The following is an 18,293-nucleotide window of genomic DNA, read 5'->3' as shown; positions in this document are numbered from 1 at the left end:
CTGAGTTAGCTGTTTCATTTTTTTTCTGTTGTCAAAATCCCTTCCATAATTTCGTTACATTGCAAACCAAGTTATATTTTTTACTCAGCTGTGGGAAAAGTACCATATTTGTGACAGAATGTCCAACAACATTTAAACAAAACTTAAACGAAACTAGGAATATTAATTTAAAAAAAGATTTGACAATACATAAACACAACTTGTTATTTGTAAACAAAAACAAAACAAAATAAGAGCATAAAAAATGTCATTATTGCGAGAAAGGAATACATTCAAATGGTAAGCAAGTTTTGAAAAAGCTAGCACCTGATGAGGAAAAGAATAATTTATTGAAACTTGCAAAGATTGTTTTTTTTAAAAGAAACATGCACATATTTATATCACCAGTGATTGGTCATTGCAAATAAGCAGTTGGACGGGTTCAAATAGAAACACTGAAGTGAAATTAGTCACAAATCGTCTCAAAAATAAGTCACATCGCCACATCTTGCCTTAACTAACTTAAAGTCTAAAAAAAATAAACAACAACAAAAATAAAACCCCAAATTTGAGAGCAAATGACTTTTTATTCACTTGGATCAGATGTTTACATTGAAGGAGCTGGTCTTAGCTTCAGTGTGACATCATCATCATCATCTCTGCTCACAACTTGTCGTACAAAAAAACGGAAACACTGGTCTCCACGTTACATATGAAAATATAATTTAAAGAACAGACACGGTACGATACATTCACTGTACATGGTTGACTCGCGGCACACGGCCTCCCCTAATACTGCCGCCCCCCCGTCTGCTGCTGTTGCCACGGCGACGCTGGTGTCCATCCGTGAAGGATGGGATTTTACGAGTGTTTGACAGAAAATGGGAGACGCTCTGTCTCCGTCCGTCTCGGCCTGTCTCTTCTCAGATCCTGGGCGGGGAGACTGATGCACTCAGACAGTAAAGCCGGGGGTGACTCCCGGGTTACCCGAAACCTGATCCCGTCCTGCTTATCTGGGCTTCGGAGCAAAGGACTTTGTGCTTTGTAAGGTTCTGATGCACAGACGAACGAGACGTGTCGGTTCATTTTCGGAAAGATACGACGATGTATAGTCCTCCTCAGCGTTCTCAGGGGAACGTTCTGTTTCAGATGTCAGACAGTTTTGGCTACAGTCAAATATTGGAGCATAATCACCATTATTTCTTGTATTGAACTGTAGTTTTAGGTAGTTTTGTGTGTCTGCTGTCGATGACTGGGTTGAATCATAAATTGGGAATTATGGATGTTAACATAATTTTTTTTTTTTTACACGATACAGTGATTTCATTTTGAATAAATTTCAGCGCCATGTTTTCTTAGAAATTTGGGGGCGAAATAAATATGGTGATCATGTAAGTGAAATTGGCTCAGTGGAGTTGCGTCGACCAGACACTTGGACTGAGGGACCAAACTGGCGTGTACCTAGCGATGGGCAACAACAAGAGACTGTAGGGAGGAGGGTGTGCGTCCAGCAGAGGCGTAATCTAACGTGTGCGTCATGAAATGACAAGAACGAATGGCACGGGCCAGAAACCGCTCGGGTTTCCGTAAAGGCATGAAGGATGAAGTGGCACAGACACCGGAAACACGACACTTCCTTACAGTACTTAACACTTGGAACGTTACTGGAACACTTTGGTCTACAACTAACGAAAAAAACAACCAAACAAACCGGCTGTAGACAATAATCTCTTTCAGTTTCATGCATGAAAAACATTCAATGTAAAAACACTCGTAGGCGAAAATATGAAGCCACAAGTTTGGCGATATGGAGGGAGCGGTCGGTACGGACCCTCCTCGTCCTCAGGCACATGGTATGGTGGATGTTTGGCAGTGGAGAGCTCTTGGCAACAATCATGGAGAAGCTTGGAGAATACAAACGTGGCACTTCCACTCTCCCGGCACGTGACGCGGATCAGGACTGGGCCACGGTTCGGTTCGCCTCGGTGCGGAGAGCCCTCTTCCTGCGCGACTACAAAACACTTCGGATTCACTCCTAAAATGTTGACCTCTAGGGGCGCCAGAGTCTGAGTTTGATCGGTTCAGTGAGGAACCAAACGAGGCGTCCTTCCTGACAGGAAGTGACGTACGCTCGCTGAGCTAGTTTGTCGGAACTTGGGGGAGCTCATACGATGGACCCCCTGAACCAGTCACAGACGGACTCCGCACAACTGGCCTCTTACGGAATGGCAGAAACACTTTTTCAAACGAAACACTGACGGAAATAAAATCATATACAAAATAAAGCTCAAAAATAAATGTAACTATTCATGTATGAATACTTTTCTTATATATATTTATATACATCTTTCTGTGGTTCATATATCGATAGAAATATTTAACGTTTAAATTAAAAGGTCGAAACAACTTTGGGTGGAGGGAGGGGCTTAACTCCGCTTTCCTTTCTCAACTTTGTCTCTTTCTCTGCGTTTGTTTTTTGTCTTTCTCTTGCTTAGTCTTACAGTTAGCACCGAATGCGAAGAGACGATAGGAACATATATATACGAATGTGCAAATGTACAACAATGAATCGCTACGAAGATAAAAAAAAATACAAGGTGATATAAGGAGTATAAAAAAGGTGGTAACAGAAAGATCAACTTAAAGCATGCACTGAAGTGGGCGAGGAGTCACTCGGAGCTCTAGCCTTGGATCTTGCGCAGAATTTCGGTGGACACAGGCGGGTGGAAGTTGATGGTGTGGTGTCTCAGGCCCTGCGAGGTCTTGTAGCTCTTCCCGCAGCGGCACTTGAACGGCTTCCTCACGCGGATCTGCGTGCGGTGGCCGTTCTTGGCGTGGTATTTGATACCATTCACATTCTGCGTGAGACAAAGGTGACAAACAGGTCCACGTGTTAAAGCAGAAGTGGCATCCTAAACAGTGGACTTGAACCCTCAACATTCCTGTGTGGCTGCAGGGCTCAGCCGTTATCATACCATGCTAACACGCTAACAGAGGAAAACAGCTAACCTCAACATGAAGAACTGATATTACCTCGCGAAAGTGACTCATGAACCAAACAGGAGTTGTTGGATGTGGCGTCAGACATGTCGGCGTCGGGACCAGCACCGACCTTCCAAACCACTCTGACTATTCCGACACTCATTAATCATGTTGAGCATCTGCCGAGCGAGCGGCACGTTGCTGAGCAATAAAAAGCCTCTTTTTGAAAATCCTAGACAAATTCTTGGAGCAGGACTCTGTTCTCTCATGTCACGACCTGCATCCATTTGAAGATATGAAACTTTGAGTTTGGACCTGGAAAACATTAACTTTGTGGGTTGGAAACATCAGGCTGCTCGGAAGAAAGACAATTTTCAGATGTCGCAATGTCAATCCCGACTGTAACGCCATCAGTGGCACTACACATATCCCGTGTAGCTTGGTTTCCTTTATTTTAGAGGGAGTCAAATTTGAGCTAGCATGCTAATTTGTATCTTATATTATTAATAATAATGGCTAGTTAGCTAACTAGCCAGCTAACAACAATATTTTTTTATAAAAATAAAATGGAAATATACAAAATATAAATACTCTTATTAGAGAATCTTAAACAGCAAGTTAGACAATATTTTTATTACTTTAGGATAGCAAACAATCTATTTGGTTATATTTCAGAACAAGTTATAGTCAGTTTTTTTATAATTTTTTGTCTTGTTTATTTATTACCCTGACTGTCTAATATATAAAACTATGTGCATCCCTTTGTTACTATTTTTTTGGGGGTTCTGCCATTTAGCGATGATAATGATGGTTATTATTATTACATAAAAGCAATGTTTTAGTTTTATTTGTTTTTTTTCATTTTCCATTACGTCATAATCGTACAAAAATTTGACCCTTTATGTATTTTTCTAAATGTTTTTACCATATTTATTATTTGGAACATTGCATCGATATTTGCTTGCTAGTAAAGCTAGCAAACGTCACTAGCTTGCCAGTCTTGTTTTGACCATGGACACAAAGAGTGCACATCAATATTCCGCATTGGTCTCAGTTATTTCAGGCGACTGTGCACCGGCACGGCAAGTGAAAACAGAACCCTTTCAGCCTGGTCCCTGCCTGGGGATGACCTGGGCCCAGTTCCCACACCGTCCATGAATCAAACAGCTGAATGAGGCGCTTGTGTCTCCCCCGAATGAAAGTGAACCAAAACAAATACACGGTGATGAATTTATAACCCGTAATGGTTCGGCATCTCAGATGTACTTTTGTTTTGTTTGAGTGTTTTCTCAGAGCATGTGAGGCAGGGAAGACAAAAGCTCCAGTGTAGACCTCAATAGAAACCGCAAGACCTCGTCCGCCCGTGACTCGGCTCTGCGCTGGATCCTACCTTGTATCTCTTCTTACAGCCGGGGACGGGGCAGGCGAACGGTTTCTCCTCTCCTCCGTTCATGCACATGGAGCTGAGGATCGACTCGGAACTGATGGCGCTCTCCGTGGTCCACGACTCGTCGCTGTCCGACTCCTCGTAGTCCACCTCCTCCTCATCATACTCGCTGCCTGCGACGTTGACGAGAGGAGGAAAATCCGAGTCATCGATGTGATGAAATATAGTCCAGAGCAAACAGCGTCACACATTCACCATTTCAGAAGATAAGAAACTCACTCACTGTTAATAGTTGTCTGCACACAGCGCATTCATCAGCGCCTATGACTTGTTGAGGGCTAAAGCCATTTTTCACTCATTTGTTATTTTTTAAAATAATAACCAGTTTTATCACAGAGAACCTTTTCAACACACATTCAAGAAGAAAAGGAGTTACAGAAACATGAAGCTGCAATGAGCCCAGTGATGAAGCGATAGCAGTGCTAGCTACAGCAGAATGAAAGCTAAAGACACACGGCTCTTTGAAAAGTGAAGGAGCTTTATGAGAGGAACGTCTTCATAATGTAAAACCGGTTCCACCAAGACAACCACATCACAATTCAAAGCAGCATTACGGTGTTTCGGAGCGATTATTTTCCATCCCAAAATGCAACAATGTAGTTTATAATATAGCTCCAACATGCTGGTGGGGCGTTGCAAAACACTTGACAGTGCAACTTGACAGTCAAAATTCTGAGTTGAGTACATCAATATTTCGCTAAACGAAGTCGCTTATTACCATATTGATGTTTGTCTATTTTTTTTATAAAGTACTATTAGTTACTAGTACTAATAGTACTAGCACTTTATTTATCAAGTACTGAACTAATGAGTGGTTCCACTCACAAGTTATTGCAGACCTACCACTAGGATAAGTGCTCTGGGTAGTGATGGGTAGATGAGGCATCATGAAACTTTTGCAGGGTTGATGAAACAGTGTCCTAATTTTCAGAGGCCACTAGATGGTGCTCTTGGTTTGGAAACAATGTGAGCTTTCCCTGAAACAGTTGTTCAAGTCCAAACATTCTACAGCAGACAGTGCCATCTGGTGGCCTCTGAAAATCATGACACTGTTTCATGAAACCTTGTCAACACTTCAATACTGATGAGGCTTCATGAAACAATGTCCCTGTCTTCAGAGGTCAGTAAGTGGTGCTCTGGGTTGACAAAGAGGTTTTATTGAAATGTTATTCAAAGATCATGGCGCCATCTAGTGGTGTTTGAAAATGGGGCCACAGTTTTGAGAAACCTCATCAGCTCAACCGCTCATAATTTGTATATTTCCCTCCCTCAGAAATGTCATTCTTCCTGCAAAATATCACTATTTTTTTCTCGTAAATATTTCAGTGCAACTGAATTATTTGGGGGTGGACAATTTATCTCGGAACACCAAGCATAATCACAAGTAAAAAAAAATGCAAAGGAAAAATTATTAAAATGATTTAAAAATGAATATAAATTCCTTAAATGCTCATCTTCTATACTAAAAGAGTTTACAGTTACAGAGCAAAATAAATACAAAATTAAATAAATAAAAATACAAAAGTTTACCTCATAATTTTAACTCATATTATCACAAAAGACTGTTCTACATTGAAGTCGTGTATATGGTAACTACTCATTTCAGCACGGACAGATGTGCAGTCACATGGTTGGACAGAATCGCGTCAATGTTAGGTGCCGTGTAAAAATTCTGATTGTCATTGCTACGCCTCAGTTGAAAAAAAATTATCAAAAATTCAGTGAGGCGATGAGTGTTGAATGACACACAGATGAAAGTTGTGTTGACTTGTGGGGATTCAGCACAATTGCGTGTCAAGTATTCCTGTAATCAGCGAGCTGACAAACAGGTCACATCCCTGAGAGCACGCAGTCTTAACAGAAGGCTTTGTGAGTGTGTGTTTCTCTTCGGAAACCAGGGGTTGGCACACAGAAAGAGATCATTAAGTGGGAGTGATCCCCATTGCTTAGCTTGGAAAGTACTTTGCTAAGTGTGGAATATTTTTCCACTCACATGCCTGCACACACACACACACGCACATAACATAAAGGGCCACTGACCCCCCACCATCTCACAGGAAACTCTGCGCCCCAGCATGAGGAAATGGATGGTACACTGGCATATGTTGAAAGAGCGTGTGTGTGTGTGTGTGTGCGTCTGCAGCCGTGCACCGGGCCAGACCTAACACCACGTTTGGAACCATTTGGGCTGGAATTGGACATCTGCTTCTGAGCTGTGCAACACACGGCCCCATGCGAACACACAGCGTGACAGCTGCTGTGTAATTAGCAGAGTGTTGACTGCTCTGTGCACTGCAGGAGTCACCAAATCCTGCACACAAACAAGTCACACATACGCACACCCAAACATGGCAGCAGACACTGGTTGAACCTAGTATCCAGCAGGTTCATAGAAGAGCATTCCGTTTCACTCTACAGTCTGGCTTTGATTGATTCGCTGCAGGTGGAGGGACAGTATTTTTTTTTTTCCGATCAGCATATTTGCATCAGTCCCTTTCAGCAGCCATCTCTCACAGCGCACATCCATCTTCTCCGGTCTCACGCGCTCATGGACACACACCTGTCGTACCTGTGGGTGTGCTGCTGCGGAAGGACGAGGAAGGGGTGATGGGTGGCGTGACGGGAGGCGTCAGGTTGCCGCTGGTGTGGCGGGGAGGTGTGGCTGTGCTGTTCCTGGACACGCCGCCGGAGATGGACAAAGACAGCTTGGGCGTGGCCTTCTTCTTCATGGTCTCCTGCTCCCGGCGTGCAGCGTCCGTCATGAACCTGCCGGGGCACCAGCCACATGAGTCTTCAACACCAGCGGAGGAGATTCTCCATGTCAAAACGCCAGGAGAGACCAGCGAGGGCAGAGTGCCAGCGCTTCTGCATAAAACTGCCTCTTTTTAAGTGCCAGTTTGATGGATTTTATGATCCGTGGTCAGAAAGAAACGCCTAAGAAACACGATCAACTCTAAATCAGACACCACAGCCCGACTCATGACATCGAAAAACAACTGATTCGGAGTTCAATTCCTCATCATATTTTAACAATTTCAAAGTCATTAAAAAAACTTCGAAGTCATAATTAGTCCCTGATGTTCGACAATATATTTGCAGCACTTTTTAAAACCATTATTCAAGTGGTGTGTTTTGAACTGCATTATATTATAAAGAAAATGAATCATTGCTATAACATAACAACTTTTGGGGGTTTATTTGTGGCACATTTTACATATATATATATATATATATGTATATATATATATATATACCTGTAATAACAGTTTTACAGGTTTACAATAGTGTGTGTATATGTAATATGTATTATAACAATGAAATAATACACGTAGTATACAAGGTATGTTGTCTTAACATTTAGGTCAATTGAATCAAAAGTACTTGCAACGGTAAACCTTCACTGTTATTACCATGCCATTAGCGCCTACAGGAACAGTGCTACAGTGAACAGCAGGGGGGTCTTTAACCAGCATATATAGTCATTTACTGCAATCATTTGGAACGCTTTAAGCTTCCATCTTAAACGTCCGCGCAGAAGAGTGAGCCGAGCCGCCCTGTAAGTGTAGAGTCGCTGTATCATTACACTGTAAAACAATGACATTTACAACACACTGGAATGCTCCTTTCTCAGCTATATATATATGTCCGTGTGTTGCGCTTGCAGCGATCAGACTTCTCTATCTTGCGAAGGAACTGGCACATCGGTTCACCACGCTTGTCAAAGATATATACACACAGGCCGTAATCTGGAATGTCTGGCCAGTGGCGGCGTTGTTCGGAGTCACGGATGATTGTGTGGTTTTCAGTCTGCGGATGAGTCAGTGCTTTGTCAATGAGGAGCCATCAGTCACCCTATCTGCAAGCCTGGAGCCAAGTGCCTTCACATGAAAGGAGCGAGGGGGCCCCCTGCAGACGGCGGCGTACCTGTTGATGTAGCTGAGGGCCAGGTAGGTGGGCTGCTGCTGCTCCTGCTTCTCCAGAACCCTGGGATCTGTGTCTGCAGCACAGGAGGAATCAGGTTAATCACACTCCCAGCCTAAAATACACTCGCCTCATACCACTGTCCTACAGCCAAACCGCAGACACACACTTATCATCTTGATGGATGGCAGCATATTCTACACACTGCCCTCTCTGTTACAATGATGCTCCAGGAATACAAATGCCACATTATTACACGTCTCTTCTACAATGATGCTGTTCGATCAGCGCTGAATGCGGCGACAATGTTAGATGAATGTTTCTCAGTACTTCCACTGCCTGAGGAAAATAGTGAGGGACTTCAAAGCTCCACCTTTCATTCCACAAAACAGCTGGAGCAAGTCAGTGTGTGAAGTTGGAGTGCCATCTAGTGTGGGACTCAGGAGTAGTCCGCGGAATTCAAATAAAAATGTATATGGGCCTCCACGGAACCCACGTACAATTGCTGATATATCTATATATGAGTCACAGGTGGGACCTCCAAACACCCTTTCTTTTGACACCCAAGACCAGACCTCCATGGAGTCCTGGTTTCATCCCAGTTGAATGTCCTTACAAGTGGAACCAATAAAGACATTGTTAAATGCCCTTCTCTCCACACAAAGAAGCAGCAGCTCTACTCCAAGTCTTTGGTATTCATTTCCAGCCACTTAAAAGACCCATTTAAACGTCTCTGTAATAGTACACAATTATGGAAAAATGCGTTGCACATTCATTTTCATCTTTAAAGCGAGGAGCAGATGGTAGTTTTGATAGTTGGATAATTCATAGACCATGGTCATTCCTAGTCAACACCAGTCAGGATCATCGTGTTTATATGTGTACTATACTGTGTATTTCAATTGGTTTATACTTACTTACTTACTACTCAGAGTAGTATATAAACCGAGCTCTAAGTGTATAATGTGCAATAAACTTCACGCAGCTAGGCAACAACATCTGTCCTGGTCACCTTCTGATGACATCACAATATATATTGCTGTGTGAGATTTCCATTATTTAAAAACACTTACATTTAACATAAAAAAAAAAGTGTCACAACATATTAAACCTTGTCATAACAACGAAAATGGGAGCCTTTTTAACGAATATGGCCTGTTGCTTGCTGGTGATGTCACACCATGCATCGATCATGGTAACAGCAGTAAAGTCAAGAAGGATGTAGTCGACGCCTGCGCAGTTATAATGCACTTGGCACCGCTGGGTTCCATATGGAGCCATCTTGAAGTGTGCCGTTCATAAGATGACGTCAGTCATCCTTCCCGACAGTTTTTAATGCTCATATATGTATATAAAAACTCCACAAGATTTTTTCTTATTTTGTTGTTATTATTATTATTAGTATTTTTTTTTACTTTGCCACGCCACACACTTCATAATTAGCAAAGAGGGAGGACATCACACAGCTCAAAAGAACACCAAGAAGACATGGGACAATGTCTTCTGGTAACACATATGTGCTGGACACACCGACTGAGAGGGAGTTAAAAAAAGAGCTGTCAACAAAGCAACTACAAAAGCAGCAGCGGCTGAAGCTCAAACACACACACTCATAAGTGTAAATGTCTTGTGGGGACATTGTGAGGATTCTCATTCACACAATGCTTTCCCCAGACTCTCAACCTAAGCATCCAAAACAAATGGCTCTGACCCAAACTGAAACCCACTTATGACGCAGTTCTTTTTAAGTAATCATCCTCAAATTGAGGCTTTACCTTGTGGGGTCCAGCCAAATGTCCCCACAAAGTCATACAGTCCTCACAAGGAAGGTCTTCTGTCAAAAATTGGTCCCCACAAAGTGGGATAAACAAGCCCACACAGACACGCACACAAGAGGTGGTCCACATTGGTGGTCTTTGACAGTGTTTTATAGCTGGGCCTTAATAATCCTACCTGCTGCTCAGATTGAAAGTGGTGTGGCTGCACAACACTGCTGTTGAACATTTTAAAAATATTGATGTGCTAATTCTGCCGGATCTATCACTCTGAATTACACTCACTCAACAATTGATGGAGCGACACAAACATAGTACAACACTTGGCAGCATTCTTAAGACCAATGGTTCTCAACTACTTCACACAGAGAATCGGAATGCAACTCACATGGCACTGTACTTACAGGGCTGAGTAATTACAGAGAATGCGCCATTGATCAAACCATCCTGGATGGTCATTTGCCCTGAAAAACTGAGGGCAACAACGAAGTAGAAACCTGACCCACGGCACACACTAGTAAGCCACAGAATTCACTTCTGGTCTGTGTGGTTCGACACACAAACAAATTTGGAATTGTGCGCAACAAAAACCCCGAGAGTAACTTGACGCAGCAGCAGGATGGCAGAGGCGTGTTTCAGGTTCATATGTTTGTAAGGTGCAGAGCGAAACAGTGCAGTGAATGTTCTCAGACTTTATGACTTCCACTCACCTAGCAGGACAGGAAGCTCCTACACTACTGATCCCTCAGCCAGTTCACAAGCAACCCGCTGACACACACTTACATTTATGCACTCCTGCTTCAATGAAGTCCATTTCAATGCAGCCTCTGGCTATTCCCCAATTATCACTGGACTCGAATGCCCTGTCCATTATATTTAATGTGCTACATTATAATTGTTCAACACCAAGAGGCAGCTTATTCAAGCACATTGGTTCCAATTTTATTATCAAAGGAAGCCAGGAAAATCAAGTCTTAGGAAGTAGGAACATGTCTACCAGCGGAACATTGCTGCCCCCTGTTGTTGCACACTGGAAGTGCGAGGGTCACATGTATTTACACATGCGAAAGGTGTGTCCTCGTACGTGTCAAAAATCCGCCCAAGAATGCACGGCCTGTTTTGCAGGCTGCTAATTAAGCCGCGGAGAGCTTTTTAACGTGTTTGGGAGCAGCAGGCAACCGGATGAAGGGTGAGCGGAGGAGAGGCGCAGGACAGCGAGAGGGAGGGACTGCACACTTGTACACTGTAATTACACTTCCCAGAGCGTTGTGGGGCGCTTCCGCCGAGCGACGACGTGTGACCCCGCGTCTGTGCGGAGGCAAGTGTGGCGTGAAAAGAGAGCGTCTACAGTTCCCACTGCGAGATGCCGGTCCGGTAATTGCTCCGCTACACCCTCACAGGTCATTTGGGAAGTATGGAGAAAATGCTGGCTCTCACGCCAACACACGTTCCTGTGTCACCACCTGAGACAGGCCAAAAAATGCCGACCATTTCTCCCGCAGCAGCGCGGCCCAGGGTGCGTGTTTTGGCCGTGATTTCTTTTAGCTGCTGGCCATTGCAAATATTGCCAACTCATTTATTGCAGTGGCGATTGAGAGCTGGAATACTTTCTCGATGAGCGGTTGGAACAGTGACGCCAGTGGATCCAGCGACTGTATGTTAAGAATGTGTGTCAGGGTTATCCGAGTTCACTTAATCAACCAGCCCATGTTTGATGAGTAAGATCCTCATCATTCCAAAGTGTCAGCAGCTTTTATCAGCATTATGTCATAGTTTCAGGTTGGCTTGCAGCCACTCTGGGTTACCAAGATTCTTTCACGTCTGTGTTGCTTTTGCTGGCACATTTGAGGCCAGAAACTAGTGCACTTGTCCAGCTCAGGGATTGGTATGCAACTGCTACGAGCCGATGAAAGCAAAACATCATAAAAGCAAAGAATCTGAAACTAGTTAAACCGTGTACATTAATGGAAAATAAGCAGAAACTCATCAAAAGTCCTGGCTATACCACGTGAGTGGGTTTGTCTGGCAGATGAAGGAGTCAAGAAAGTGACACCTGAGCGACACTTTCTTTATATATGTTATCATGGAAGTCTGATCCCTGAATTTCCTTCAGCTAAAAGCCAAATAGGCAGCCATGAGAATCCCATGATGGACTAGTGAGCTATCTTTGTGGGATCTGAGCTGTGAGGAAATGTCAATACACTGAAACATTGCAATATTTCATTGCGAGACTGCCAATATTTTGAGTGCACTACGTCGATATTTAATTTGTGACTGTTGCATCCTGTGCTATGCTAACCAGCTTGATGGCCAAATCGCCAAATCTAAAGAGCCAACACCTTCAAAAGGCAAGCAAAGACCTGGACAAGAACCTTGTTTGTAACATGTAACATGTAGACAAATTCAGAGCACATTGTAGATCTTTCATGGTCCTCCTTAATGGTCTACCATAAAATAATGAACAAAAACTGTTGAGAACTCTCCCATGCTATTATTTCCCAGTGTAGAAGGTCCAATGCTGCTAGTGCAGGTAGAATCCACAGCTAGTGATGGGTAGATGAACAGTACTGAAGAGATGATGAGGTTTCATGAAACAATGTCCTGATTTTCAGAGGCCACCAGATGGCACTGTCTGCTGTAAAATGTTTGGACTTGAACAAGTAACTCAATTAAACTTCACATCATTTCTAAACCAGGAGCGCCATCTGTTGGACTCTACAAAATAGGACACTGTTTCATCAACCCTGCAATACAGGTACATATACATCATGTACTCATCACAAATCAGAGCACATAGCCATTGTTTACCAATGCAGAGAATATTTGACTGTTGGCCTGTAAAAGAAAATTGACGGTAGCACTGTACTGGCTCTAATCTACAAGCAGCATGTACTGTAATGAATGAATGTTGGAGTAAACCTGTGAGATATTGTTGATCTTGCAGCAGTTTGATAGTCATTATTTCATTAACAATGGGAGAAAATTACTTCCACACTGCTTGACTGATTGACATGTAAATTCAATGTCTTATTTTTGTGACCACAACAGAATAAATCCATATTCTGGAATATCCCCCGCACATTTTCCCCTAAAACTACCCACTTTACACTTAACCATCAAGATAGTTTTGATCATTTCTGTTCATGATTAAGGAGTTTCAGTGTGGGTTTTTAACAACTATAGGACACTCAATGAAGAGTGCATATGGTAGCATTACTACCTATAAAGTATTCAGTTTGATGTTGCGTCCTGCCATTGAGACAGCAAATCTACATGTAATGGGCTACCTCACCACTCACTTTTGTGCCCTTTAAATCTGCCTGTTGATCTGTCTTCCTCTTACAATCTGTGCTCCTTTGTTGAGGTAGCAGGCAGGTATGTGCTTGTGCAGGTGAGAACACAACAGCGGGCCTCCTGAGATCACCACATTCCTCAAACGTTACCTCAAGTCACCACACAAAAGGCGGCATCAACCAAGCGCCACAGTAAACACAACTCATCAAACCCACTTCCTCTCGCATGCAGCTGTGATCTCAACAGCGGGTTCTTGTCTTTGGACTTTTTTTTATCTTGTTCTGGATGGGTGAGGTCACTGGCACATTACACCACTTTATCGTGACAGATTCATCTGGCGTCTACTTCTGTTTGCTGGCACCTTTGTTGTGTCAGCGGTGGCTGGAGGCCAGACGACTGAGATGGTCCACAGACTTCACTGCACCACAAGAGAGCAGTGTTGTCATTACAGACAGCCGACACCGCCTCCTGACGCACGCAGCCTGTCTCCTCAACTGGATTTAAAGCGACTCTATTTCCACCAGCAGGAAGCAAAGCAATCTCAGCTATCCCCTTTATCAGCAAAGACACTTCTTTCATCTCCATCAAATGACATCAGAGGACCATATCTGCTTATCTCTACACTCATGATCAACTTCAACACACCAAAAATAGGAGAGGAAGTGAAAGTCAAAGACCACAAACACACAGTTCTTGCCAAAATCCTTCCCATCAGTCACACCGATCAGAAGGGTTGGTTTTCCACGGTGCTGATGACAACTCCAGCGAAATGGGGCCCACAGAGGGATTTTTTTCATTAATCTAAGTAGCGTGGCTGGTTAACTGTCTTTCTCCTCAGCTGGGGGTCGGAGTCAAAGGTCAAGCTGGGAGCCAGATGGGTCATATATCAACACACACACACACACACACGTGTGATTAGGGGAGCTTGGCTAAAAGGACGGATTCATTATAGGGGGCCTGATTTCAAGTGATGCACGTGTCTTTTCATTTAGAAAGAGGCATCTGCTGCCCTTTCCCCCCCCCCATATTGCAGTACTTTTGTGCATTTTTTCCACTTTCCCTGTTTTATGTGGCAATCTAAGCACTTAAATAAATTATTTTTTGGAACATTTTAAATATTTTTTTATTGTAATCATGATTGGAACGTAGGCCAATCACATTGCTATTGCAGAATTCATGGGACAATATCAAATATCTGCTTTCAACTACCTTATCAAGCCATTGTTTTTTTCCTCCACAATTTGTGTTGCTATTTTGCTGTAAACTGCTATCAGTTCATCAGTTGGACATACAGCATCTGTTGCTTATATTAATATTGCAGTCATAATTCACAGAAGTGGGAAAACTGCATCTCCTTTTTCAGATTTTGCTCCATTGTTTCGACATACTTAGACCCTATTCATCCATGCTGTAGAAAAATAAACGTCTCACAAAAACATGTCAGAACTTGACAATATTCATACTGACAACACATCGTGACACAAAACAGCAAGGCAGCTGAAAATCAAAACACATCACAGGTGCTTCCAGGTGGCAAAGAGTGATGTGATAACACAGATTTAAAAAAATGACAATACAGCACATTTACAGTTGCTTAACAAGTATTCTTTAGAACATGAAGTGCAAGTGACGAAAGGTCAAAGTTGACGTGCTGCATCCAAAGCGCAGATGATGACATCTGATGTGTCACGACACGCGCTCAGCCTGGAAGCGTTCTTTGTTGCTAAGATGGCAGGTGTGCAATAAATAAACCAATGTACTGACCCCCGCCCCCATACGCTCTTTACACAGTTGCCATGGCAACCAACTCAATTAAGAACCTCCTCATCGTTCGCTTTCAGATTCCCTCCAGTGGACGATGCGGGACAGAAATAATGATTCACCCTCATTCGGCTTGTTACACGTTAATAACTCATGTGTTGCGCGGCGTTATTGCATTAGCGGGACAAGCAAGATGCGAAGCAAGCAGCATGAAAATTGTTGTCGATATGAAGCTTTGAAGGCTTGTGAATCATGGATTAACCTCAACTCCTTCCATAATATCAAAATAAAGTGTAAGGCTGCGCAACAAGTTGAAGCTAGTGGACCTGTCTGTGCAACCCAAACTGTGTCAATGGTCACTTCAGTGACACCTACATCATTGGATCTCACCGGAAAGCGTGACTTTTCAAGTTACGGGTGTCAAAAACCGCAGGCTTCCAGGGAGGGGGATGCTCGACTGAGCGGAGTCCGGCTGCGCCACATCAGGCCCGGGAAGTCAACACACTGGGAACCGCTCGGGATGCTAGTGACACCTAGGCGGCCTCGGACTCTGCGATAGGTAGCGAGCGGGTGAAAGCATGCGAAATAAACTGTGGTCCGGTGTTAAAGAACGCTATCCGCGGCCTGCCGCATGAAGTAGCAGTCAGAAGCTGCGGTGAAAAAAAGCGGCTCCGGCGGAAGCGAGCTGCAGGAATAGCGGAATGCTAACCGTTAGCCACCTAGCTCTCCCGACTCACCGATGTGATTGTCCTCGATGTGGACGATGAGCTCGGCCAGGGACTCGAACTGGAGCCCGCAGCCCCCGAACCTGCAGGAATTGGAGAAGAAGGAAGCAGCAGCGATGCCCGTCATGTTTCCGGTGGTGGTGCATAGACCGGGAAGAGGGTTCTGGGAGCTGGGGGCGGTGAACGTGGAGGCGAAGGCTTCGGGTCCGGGGGTTGGAGCGGGGCAGAGCGGAGCAGACACCGGGCTGCCAGACAGGACAGCGGCGGACGCAGCTGGGAGGAGAGCGAGACAGTGGGGGAGGGCTGGCTGCTGGCACCTACGTCATGACCCGCTTACCTGGGGCGCGCGACACCTCCTGAAATGGAAATAAATCACAGCGAAAAGTACATGATATAGACGTCTTTAATTGAAGACATCGATTGCAGTCATATCTCTGTCGCTTGGGAACAAAACACACTGAGTGAATGCGTCATTCCCTATAGCAACGTCAATGGGGAGACTATGTGAAACCATTCAGCATGTGAACTAATATTACACCCACAGAAAACGCTTATCTGTCCCATCACTTACAAACAAAATCGATAGATGCCGTAACACCAGAGGCTAAACCTAGCAAGAAACTCCACCTTGAGATTCAGCAAAGATTCTGCATTATGGATGCAATTCATGACTCATTCATAGGTTAACGTGGCGTTTTTCTACAGTTATTAAAAGGAAAAATTATATAAATAGCGTCCCTCATCATGAAAAATATGTGAACGTGTTCATTTCCAGCAAAGCAACTGACCAGAAAATCCCTGAAACCGGAGCTTTAATGTCTCCAAGGACGCAGAAAAGTGAATTAAAGGACCACCCTTAATGAGTGAGTCATATTTGAAAAACTTTGTGAAAACACCCGGAGCTATACTCCTTTTTTAAATATTTGTCGTTATTTAATTATTACTAGCAGGAACATTTTGACAATGACAAATGTTTTCGGGAATAAAAACCCTTCATGAGAGGCCATCTTGGTTCCTGTATAAGCTGACATGGTTGATAACTACAGTTATGGTCTGGCAATGAAAATGATTCCTATTTGCACCATGCAAGAGTCAAGCGTGGGCTTATTTTTACAAGTATCTGCATCACGAGTACCGGCCTTGTATTTCTTGGCATCTGACTGATATCAATATTTGCTGCATTTCGCCACCAGACTGAGACACCCTGCACTTTAAGTGTCAAACTTGATCACTGAGAGTTCCAAGCTCAAAACCAAGAGAAAGCGACGGGCCAAAAATTGCATTAAAATTTATTGAATTTTCAGAGAGTGAGCCTTTTTTAACCAGGAACACTTGATAACATTTGATTTAAGCCTTTGGCTCTATTAATGTTGCTGCAGTGTATGATGGGAATAGCGAGTCAACTGGTGTGGGTCTGTTTTTTACACGTGGCCTTAACTTTGGTCCCAGAAGCTCCTGCATCTTGCATCTGCCATCACATCTAAAATCGTCAGCCATGATTCTTCTCACCCTTCCTGTTTCTTCAGTCATCGTCAGCAGCTATGCACACAGCAATAAAGCTCGCGCCACTGGAAGCTTCACAGTCCTCGCTGCCAGATAGTGCTGCTTGTCTTTCCTGTTTCTGACTTCCGTCTGTGTTCAATACTGGTATTTAAAAGCTGACTGCAACCGCTTTCATTATCACTGTTTTGATATTTATTCATTTATTTTAGCTAACCTCTTTTCTGGACCCACATCGCATCCTGCCTGCACCTCATGTGTGGATCTAAGAGAAAAAAGAATGTCCTAAATTACTGCGGTCAATTAACCGGGGCCGTCTGGTCTGTGTTGAACCTGAGCTTTAAAATAGCCCACTATAAACCACTGGGGCAGCGACTTCGCAAATACACTCAGAGTGCACCAAGAAAGATTCTCCCATTAAAAAAAAAAAACACTGAAAACAAACAAACAAAAATATGAATTGAACTGATTAGTGACGCCAAATTAAAACCAGAAGGAGAAACAACTGACATCACCATTACTCACAAACTCACACATGCAGAATCAGAGTCAGTGACATCAGCGGCTCCGTCAGGTGCTCCTTCATCCACACTAGAGCCATACAGCATAAACACACTCATTAGACACAAACATTGACACGAGTAGATTTCGGACATTGACGCAGTTCGCTATAACCTTACATAAATTAAAAGTAGAAGCATGTGTCGGGAGCGAGGGGAAACATTGATTCTTATTTATTCTCGCTGGATCTCAGAGAGAGACTTGTTGGTGAATGCATCACTGTATTTCAGGAGCCATCCTGAGGCCTCTGCGCTTCGTGATTGTGCATGTTTCATCACCTACTTTAGCGGATTGAAATATTTGAATATGCGGTTTCACCACGATGAATACAACGAAGTTTTGGTCAGG

At 43.6% G+C, this 18,293-nt stretch overlaps 1 protein-coding gene across 2 annotated transcripts; it reads right to left on the bottom strand.

Moving 5' to 3' along the window:
• Window positions 1–368: 368 nt before the first annotated feature.
• LOC128758225 (juxtaposed with another zinc finger protein 1) lies at window positions 369–16,139 on the bottom strand. 2 transcript variants are annotated; one of them, XM_053864157.1, is made up of 5 exons: window positions 15,897–16,139; window positions 8,333–8,405; window positions 6,969–7,174; window positions 4,352–4,521; window positions 369–2,837 (listed from the first exon to the last, which is right to left on the bottom strand). In XM_053864157.1, exons 1-5 carry the CDS (start codon window positions 16,009–16,011, stop codon window positions 2,661–2,663), a joined length of 741 nt encoding a protein of 246 aa, XP_053720132.1. In that variant the 5' UTR covers window positions 16,012–16,139; the 3' UTR covers window positions 369–2,660. The 2 variants fall into 2 exon arrangements, with proteins under 2 accessions (XP_053720132.1, XP_053720133.1); XM_053864158.1 differs by having other exon boundaries at window positions 376–2,837; window positions 6,978–7,174.
• Between the last annotated feature and the right edge of the window lie 2,154 nt (window positions 16,140–18,293).

The sequence above is a fragment of the Synchiropus splendidus genome, chromosome 4 (genome assembly GCF_027744825.2).
Source record: "Synchiropus splendidus isolate RoL2022-P1 chromosome 4, RoL_Sspl_1.0, whole genome shotgun sequence".
NCBI classification, from domain to species: Eukaryota; Metazoa; Chordata; class Actinopteri; order Syngnathiformes; family Callionymidae; genus Synchiropus; species Synchiropus splendidus.
The sequence above is the reverse complement of the archived record's forward strand: the minus strand, read 5'-3'. Positions and strand labels throughout refer to the sequence as shown.

Coding starts and splice junctions, on each gene's coding strand:
- LOC128758225 (XM_053864157.1), bottom strand. CDS start 16,011: ATGACGGGCATCGCTGCTGCTTCCTTCTTCTCCAATTCCTGCAGGTTC. Junction 4,522..6,968: donor CACACCCACAGGTACGACAG/GTGTGTGTCCAT, acceptor TCAACGTCGCAG/GCAGCGAGTATGATGAGGAG. Junction 2,838..4,351: donor GCTGTAAGAAGAGATACAAG/GTAGGATCCAGC, acceptor TGTCTCACGCAG/AATGTGAATGGTATCAAATA.